General features: G+C 56.6%; 3 protein-coding genes and 1 pseudogene across 3 annotated transcripts; 1 reads left to right on the top strand and 3 right to left on the bottom strand.

Annotated features, from left to right (window-relative positions):
• Positions 1-1,191: 1,191 nt before the first annotated feature.
• Positions 1,192-2,081, bottom strand: DCS_08285 (annotated as a pseudogene).
• Positions 2,082-4,739: 2,658 nt separating this feature from the next.
• Positions 4,740-5,253, top strand: DCS_08284 (uncharacterized protein; the record flags this gene model as incomplete). Its single annotated transcript, XM_040805561.1, has 3 exons — positions 4,740-4,911; positions 4,949-5,046; positions 5,113-5,253. The coding sequence occupies 3 exons, from the start codon at positions 4,740-4,742 to the stop codon at positions 5,251-5,253; spliced, it is 411 nt and encodes a 136-aa protein (XP_040653296.1).
• Positions 5,254-5,686: 433 nt separating this feature from the next.
• DCS_08283 (uncharacterized protein) lies at positions 5,687-6,163 on the bottom strand (the record flags this gene model as incomplete). The annotated part of the gene is made up of 1 exon (XM_040805560.1): positions 5,687-6,163. One exon carries the CDS (start codon positions 6,161-6,163, stop codon positions 5,687-5,689), a length of 477 nt encoding a protein of 158 aa, XP_040653295.1.
• Positions 6,164-7,479: 1,316 nt separating this feature from the next.
• On the bottom strand, positions 7,480-8,552 carry DCS_08282 (uncharacterized protein; the record flags this gene model as incomplete). The annotated part of the gene is made up of 4 exons (XM_040805559.1): positions 7,480-7,944; positions 8,039-8,159; positions 8,183-8,324; positions 8,387-8,552. 4 exons carry the CDS (start codon positions 8,550-8,552, stop codon positions 7,480-7,482), a joined length of 894 nt encoding a protein of 297 aa, XP_040653294.1.
• Positions 8,553-8,556: the final 4 nt, after the last annotated feature.

Here is an 8,556-nt window from a genome sequence, read left to right as displayed (position 1 = left end):
GGAGACGATTCGGCACCATCCCTACCTACCACACCGACACGCAAAAGCCCTACAGGTGCGCGGATAATTTGCGCTACTGGGTCAAGGCCGCCGAGCTCCGCTTCGAGGTCCTGCTCAAGGTGGACGCCCTGGGCATCGTCTACGACAACGGACCCGAGGTCTGGCAAGATTTCGAGGCTGCCCTCCTGACTTGGTGCCGCCACGTACGGGAGGAGATTGTCAGCGACATGAACAAATGAAACGGCCGCTTCCCTCTCGTACGGGGGCCAATGTCGAAGCACTCACCCTTGGCTTCTCGCCTCTGCTTGTCTCTTCTGTTCTCTTCCTTTTCTTCCATTTCTTTTCTATCGGCTTTTTTTTGGGAAGAATGTTCGAGCCTATATTGGGATTGACGTTTGTAGTTTACCGTGCACCTTTGTTGCTACCTGTCTTTATCAATACTCCCACCCTCCCCCCCCTTTCCCCATACTGAAGGTTCTTGGACCAGTATTACACTCCATTCCGACTGTATCATTCTAGCATATACCCATGGCATAGGTTTAGCGCGATTGCTTGTTCACTTTTCCACTTTCCCTGGTTCAACGTCCCCTCCCTCTTCGTCGGTAGATGGTAGTCTCTAAACATCAATCACCACCCGCTTCCATCCTTGTTTGCATGTCCTGATGGTGCGCTGCTGCGCTTTGCCTTGAGTTCTGCTTGCTCTCGACTCTTGTGTACCATGGCCTTGTATACCATTGGCTTCTGGACCGCCGTCAAGGGGCTCGCGGAGCTCTACCGTTTGGAGTACGAAAAAACACGCTCGGCTTGATGGGATCAGCCATAGTAGATTGGCATTGACTCCCACGCACGGCCGTGGCGAGAGCGGCCCACGGGCACTGATATCAGTCACATGGTCGGTGATGAGCTCTGTACATGTTCTCGCAATTCTCTCTGGTTATTACATTTGCACTACGTACTCATGGGAAGCAAGCTCAACAAATCAGATGTCAGCCTCTCGCCGCGCGCCATGACGGAGACCTGCTACGATGACAGCTATGCAATCTCCACTTTGTGGACCTGAGTCCACTCCTTCTCGGCCTTGGGCACGACAACGACGAGGATGCCGTCCTCCATCTTGGCCGTGATGCCGGAGCGTCGATTTCTTCCTTCTCACCGGCCCCGGCTGGAGGCAGATCAATGTGACGGTCGAACATGCCGACGCGACGCTCGGCCACGGACAGCGTCTGAATGAAATGCTCGTCGCCGGGACGATGGACGACACCGGCGACATTGAGGGTGCCGTTGTCGGAGTCCCACGTCAGGCCAATGTCTTCCTTCCGGGCGCCAGGTAGAGCGACGTGGAGGACGTAGGCGTCCTTGGTATTGAAGACGTCAATCGAGGGCGTGAAGCTGCTGCTGCCGTCTGCGGCGTCGAAATTGACGCCGCTGGCGAAGCGCTGGGCTTGGTCCTGGAGGCAGCGGAAAAAGGGCTGTCCATGGCACCACGCATGAGGGTGGGAAAGTCAAAGGGGGGCCGGCATGGCGTCCGCGATGCGACCAGCCGCCTCGGTGCATGCCTCCACGGCAGCGACCGTGACCGCGACGGCGACGACCGTCGGCGGAAGCGCAGGTAGGGCCGTCAGCAGGGGCGCGGAACCATCGTCCTCGTCGGGCGTCATCTCGGCCGGATCGGGAACGGCTTCGTTCCTCGCTCGCGTGGAGGCCTTTTCCTTGCCCTTTTCGTCCACGTACAAATCGGCCTCGGCTTTTTTGCCGCCAGAGTCATGGTGCTGCCCATGGCCATGATGGCCGTCGAAGTCATGCCGACGCCATTGGTCCCAGCCTCGAGGTGGTGGTGGAGGTGGATGTTGGCCATACAGGTGAGGTTGAAACCAGGGACCAAATGGTGGGAATCCAAAGGGGCTGTCGACGGAGTGCGGAGCGGCATGGGGAGCGGCATGGGGAGTGGCATGGGGAGTGGCATGATCAGCCGTGCCAGTGCTGCCCGTGCTGCCCGTGTTGCCATCGCCGCGTTCACGGAACGGCATCGGGACAGAGTCCCAGTGGGGCATCGAAGGCCGGTTTTGGTCTTGCGAAGCCATGTTGATGATGGTCAAGTGAACTGAGTGTTGAATGTCTTGCGAGGTGGAGAGGATGGAAGGCGGATGATTGAAGACGATGGAAGATGGAAGATGGAAGATGGAAGATGGACAATCACCGTCGAGCGATTGTCCAGACAGGACGAGGAACAAAGAGAAAGGCAGAAGAAGATTTATAAAGACGTTGGGCGACCAGAGGAGTAGAATCAAGACGTAACGACTTGTTGCCTGCCTGCCTGGCCGTGCATGGCAACGCGTCAACGCACTAGACGCTAGACGGCCTCCAGGCAACAGCAACGGCAAACTCTCCCGACGGACGAGACGGAAGCACCCACATGCTAGTTCTCGTTAGGGTTCTGGTTCGGCGAGGCATCAGCTAGGCCTCGCGTCGCCACGCGGCCGTCATTCGCCACCACCATGGCATAACGACACTTGCACACGACTTACAGCGGGAAGCGGATTTGGACCCCGTTGCTCAGCCGTTTCTCGTAAGCAACCCGGCCGCAAGCGCAGGCTAGGGTATGGATGCATGGATGTCAAGGCGGAGGCGAGACTTTGGGTTTCAAGCATGCGTGCCACTGGACTCGAAGCCGGACCAGCAATCGGCTGGAGGATGAATGGCGGGGAGATGGTGTGGTGACGAGTCGGCCGCTGCCTCGATCAGTGGGGGCCTGCGTGGCTCAGACAGGCCTATCTGCAAGTAAGCATACGCAAGCACATGTACATTTTCATGTGCCGAACGGAGGACGGAGATGTTCGAAACAATACCGACTGCTTCGGTACACGTCATGGGCTATTACTCGTAGTTGTGGTGTAGTATGAGGGAGAAGAAGCGAGAAGCGGGAGAGAAGCGGTGAGGAAGGAGTCTCGTTCGACCTGGTTCTTTCAGCGTCCACGTCCTGACTCATCAGGAGGCGGACTCGGAACGGCCAGATGCCGACTCCCGACATGAATATGGGAAGGAGAGCTTGGAAGCACTAGCCTCCTGGACGGGTGCCTCCAAGTACAGCACGCCAGCAGTGGATGCCTGCGGACTCGGTACCCGGAACGTGAACAACCGCCAACCTTAGTAAGTTGGTTTCTACATGTCAGTATGTGCCTGCAGCAAGTGGTAAACCGTAAAAGCAATCCGTACTCCGTAGTGAACGAATAATAACCCATTCCGGGTACTCCGTACAGTACTTGCATTAGGTATGCACAGTATGTACATGCTTCGTACGTGCTCCCGTTAGCACTGTTATCCGATATTAGTAGGATAGAGGTACACGGCAATGCTCCGTACTGTCAGTACACGTGTACCAGGCATGCCAACCCCAACGAGCAACAGGCTGAATGCATCGTCCGTCTCCAGAGAAATGCAGACCCTTTCTGATACGTTTTATGACGCAAATGCGTACATTTCATTGTCCCGCACGCCCTGAGCGCTCGGGACCTTTTGGGCTTCCACTCGGCCGTGGTGATTCGCGAGTCTGAACCCGGGATCGGAGGATAGACAGGGCAATGGGCAAAACGAATGCCTCGTCCGCCACTCGCCTTCATTACCATGTGCGAACCAACCGCATTCGTTTGCGCCCGCCATGGCCACTCCGTCAATCCCAGCGGCGGTTGGCGACTCGCGTGGCACCCGGAGCTATGCTGCAGAGCCCTCGCGACGGGCTTTGCATGCTGTATTCCGGCGGGCCTTGCGCCGCATATGATCAGAAAGGCTCCATAGCCAGTCTTGGTAAGCAATGATTATTGTCCTGGGTGTCTGCACACGCAATCGGATGGCGGCCAGCCCATTACCTACAACCAGTTCATTTCCTCTAGAAGCTTCCACCATTACAGTAGCACCAACCCTACCATGCGACAATAGTCTACAAGCCATCTATCGGAGACATAGTACAGTAACAGAGGCTTGGTACAACTTGCAATAAAATATCTGGGATCGAACGAATACTCAATATTGGAAGGCAATCGGTCTACGATTTCTATACCCTAAACTGTATGTGCTTGGTGCGTTGACTGGAAGCCGTTGATAGAGGATTGCTGTGTCACGCTACCGATAGATAGAAGAGAAAACACTAGGGAAAAAAGAATATCTTGACTTGGTTGGGATGTGGTAGACAACAATCATTTGGATCATCAGGTTGTTAGGGAGATAAAAGTGTGGCCTTTTTCGAATCGACGAGGCTACGCAGTATTTAGAGGCCATGTAATGAAAATGGCGAGGCAGCAGCAGGCAGTCCATTCCATACTTGGAGTAACGATCGTAAGTACAAGTGTACTGTACAGATACTGATACACTTCAGTACAAGTGCTGTACTGTAAGTCGTTGAACTGTGCGTAGGACGGAGTGCTCCACACAGAGTATATGTATTGTAATACTCCGTACTCCATACATGTAGATATTAGCTAATAACAATTGCCCGTTGTACGGAGTAGGTTTACAAGTCTTGTACCATTACTGTACGGAGTAATACTTACTTCGTACTCCGTACCTGATTTTGTGTTATGCTATTAATTACTCCGTACTCCGTACTGTAATGGGGTTAAAAATAGGGTCCAAGGTCCGTACTCCGTACTTACTGTACAGTAATACACTCCGTACTTGTACTTACCAGAACTTGGTGTCTACGTCTTAGCTTCTCAGTGTCCGTGACTGGCCTAGGCTGCTGAGAAATGCTCTCCCACCCAAGTTCCATCAGCCATCTCCATCCCTACCAGTACGACGTCACCTACACCAAGAGGTGGGAAAAAACGAGCAAACCGAAACGGGACGTCATCCCTTCGACAATCCAACCACCCGCTGGACAGCCGCAGAGCAGGATGGATTCCAAAGCAGTTCCCATCGGTATGTCCATGACGAGAATGCCGCCGTCCCGTCCCAGAAAGGCGCCATCGTGCAACCGCTGACGGAAAACCGCGCAGCGCCAGCCCAGGTCATCGCGACGACGGCCTCCTCCACAGAAGCCTCGTCGAAGCCAAGGTGAGTGGCGCCGAGCAGGGTTGATGCGCCAGGCCTCCCGCGGCGTGCTAACGGCGGCCGAAACAGCCCTGCTGCGTGTGCAAGGACGAGAAGTCGAAGCGTGACGAGTGCATGCTCTTCTCCAACGCCAGCGACCCTGCCGCCGACTGCCAGTCGCTCGTCGACAAGTACAAGACGTGCATGCTGAGCTACGGGTTCAAGGTATAAGAAAGCATATGGCCACATGACAACATGCTGGGCGGAGAAAACATGGCGGAGAAAATAATGGATCAGCGAGCTCCTCCGAGCGACGAGCGCTGTGTACACTACGAGTGCTGCTTTACCTACGATACAAGGCGATGGACGGAAAACGGGGGATTCGGGAAGGCAATGTATAAAATATAGATACCCTCAACTTTATTCATCTTGCCCATCAGGGGCGCCGAGTCTGTTGCGAGGCGTCGTCTAACATGCACGGAAAATATCCAACATCTGCTTGCTAACTGCTTCAGGCCACATTCGGAAGCATGCTGGCCAACTCCTCTCGACATCCCAGAAGGCACGACAGGGCAGGACTTGGTCAGGAAGAGGGAGACGTCATCCGACCATCGGTTTCACCTCCATCCAGTTCGGTTTCCCTCCCGACTCAGTCGTCTACATCCTATCCGGCCCGTGGCAATTCGCCATTAACGGTCGCCAGTTCAACGCCGTCGACCAGCCAATCGACAGACTCTTTCTCGCCAGCACGGATCGCATCCGCCTCATGGCCATCGGTTCGCGTCATGATGGTTTCTTTGACGATGTTGAGGTCCCTGCTGACCTTGAGGGCGAGCTGGTCGAACTCGCCCTCGGAGGCTCTGCGCCTCTGGGCAGTCTCGAGGGCGCAGACGGGAAACTGCATCTGCATATTCCTTGTCAGATTCCAATATTGGACCACGGTCAAGTCGCTCGACTCGAGCAGGAAAAGCCTAGCGGCGAGGTTCTGCCACTTTTTGTGAAGCTGCTTTGCAACATGTCCGGAGCCGGGAAAACCTTGCTTTCCGTCATGCTTTCCGTCTTGCCCTCCGCCTTGCTTTCCATCTTCCTTTCTGCCTGCCTCTCTGTCTGCCTCTCTGCCGGCTGTTCTGCCTTCACTCATCGTTTTCTTACTGGTTGCCATCTGATACCGACTACCCACCGGACAACAGATGACCGGTCGGTCTCTGAATTGCCCCTCCGAGGCCGGAGCGTTCGCCCAATAATTCGTACCGTTCGCCCAACAACCACACCACAACGAGCCGTCATTCATTTCGACGCTGGACGCTCTTCATCCTGCGTGCTGCAAAAAGCCAGGCTTGTCGATATCGATATGACGCAACTACAAGCAACGGCGCTGTTAGGATTGGTTCCTATAATGGTTCCATTCTTCTACCAAGTCTGCCCCCAGATACTTACATGGCAGCCTAGCAGGCACGCATGGCGGAGTCACGTCAATAGTGTTGCACGTCGCCTGCGCGGAAAGATGAATGGCACAAGGTGGAATGGACCAGGCCTAGTGCTACGGCCTGGGCGACTGTGCGAACGCCTAGCCTACTGTTCGCCGTTTGCCATCTCTTCCGCTGCTCGGGAAGTCTGAAGCGCACAAGGTTCAAGCAAGCCACGACACGTCGAGATCAAGCCGCTCACGTGTCCTTTCCTTCCGGCGAAATCCGTGCCCAGCTGCAGAGCACTGACGTCCTGGATACCTTACTTGTGCTTGTCCCCGGTGCTGGCCATGTGGGTGGCTCGTGTAGAAACTCTCTCCCATACGCAAGAGTGTATCATTCATGCGTACGTGCCCACTCGAGCAGGCTGCGAGCTCGTTCATGGCCACGTCGGCCACGGCCATCTCACATCGCACCGAGCAAGTGCTAGGATGCGGTCGCAGACACTACCTAGTGCTTGACTGGTAATATCTAGCAGCAGGGGGTGTGAACTGGGTGGGCAGTGCTCGGTAGGTTCGTTCTAGGTAGTCGTCCTTGCGCCGCCATCGCAATGTACATCGACATCGACCATCGACCTCCTCCGACGCCCGATGCCCAGACCGCCGGCACGCGCTCGTCCTTTTCATCTCGTCAAGGCAATGTCATCTATCCTCAGAATCATCTTCACCGTCTCCGCGCCAGCTCAATGGCGCTCGTACTCACCAGCAGCGGCTGCAGCACGTTCTCCTTCGAAATGTTCGTGTTGACGCCACCCGACTTGATGCTCACGCCCGCATTCTTCTCGCCCATCTCGTGCCGGTGCCTCAGGTCCGTCACCACCTTGATGCTGTCAAGCCCGCGTTCTCGGCCAGCGTCGTCGGGATCACCTCCATGGCGTCGCAAAGCCTTCCAGCAGATGGCCTCGGTGCCCGTCAGGCCACGCGCCTGCTTCGACAGCTGAGCCGCGATCTCGATCTCGGCCGCGCCGCCGCCGGCGATGAGCCCTTCTTCTTCACGAGCAGCGCATGACGCAGAGCGCGTCGTGCAAGCTGCGCTCCGCCTCCTCGAGGATGAGAGAGTTGGCGCCGCGGACGACGACGGAGACGGTCTTGCCCGTCGCCTTGGCGCCCGTCACCTTGACCATGCGCGCGCCCGACGACTGCACCTCCTCGACGAGGTCGGCGAGCCGAGCTTGTCCTCGGTGAAGGATTCGATGTCGGCGATGGCTTGCATCCCGTCGACTTGCAGATGAACTCGACCTCGTCCCGCTCAATGTCCTTGATGGCGAGGATGCCGAGCTTGGCGAGGAAGTGGAGGAGAGGTCGTTGACGGCGTCGCGGAGGATCGACTTCTGGATCAGCAGCACGTTGCACTTGGCCTTCTTGATCTTCTTGGCCATGTTCAGCAGGTAGAGGCGCTCCTCCTTGACGATCTTGTCCATTTGCCTATAGTCGTTGACCTGAATCGTGTTCTCCATCTGCCGCCGAGCGAGTCGGTGAGTCAGCACGGGGGCGGGGTCTGGGCTCATTTCCGGCGCGCGGCCGCAAGGGAATCGGCATCCGTCAACTCACATCCGGCTTGGGCGGGCTCAGCTGGAACTGGATCAGTCCGATGCGCGCCTTCTCCATCCGCGCCGGTCCGCCGGCGTTCTTCAGCACAGGCTGGTTGAGGACGAGGCCGTCGACGAGCTCGCTGTCCTCGATGGTTCCCCCCACCTTTTGATGATTCGAATGTTGTTCAGGTCCACGTTATCCGCCGTCTTGATGTCGATCGTCTTGGTAACCGAGTTGACGGCCATGGGCCCGAGGAGGTTCGAGTACTGCGACACAATCTTGGACGACAGCGACGTGTTGGCCGCTTGCAGGAGGGAAGCGGTGTCGCTGAGGGATGGGCTGGGACATGTCGTGCAGCACCTCCACCGCCGCGCCGGCTGCTCTCTCTGGAAGCCTCGGAGATGACGGAAGGGTGGATGCCTTTGGACAGCAGCCGGTCGGCGGCGCCGAGCAAGCTTCCGCAGATGACGACGACCGAGGTGGTGCCGTCGCCGGCCTCGACGTCTTGGGCGCCGGCGAGGTTGACGAGCATCTTC

This window comes from Drechmeria coniospora, assembly GCF_001625195.1.
Source record: "Drechmeria coniospora strain ARSEF 6962 chromosome Unknown scf7180000000097, whole genome shotgun sequence".
Classification (NCBI taxonomy): domain Eukaryota; kingdom Fungi; phylum Ascomycota; class Sordariomycetes; order Hypocreales; family Ophiocordycipitaceae; genus Drechmeria; species Drechmeria coniospora.
The sequence above is the reverse complement of the archived record's forward strand: the minus strand, read 5'-3'. Positions and strand labels throughout refer to the sequence as shown.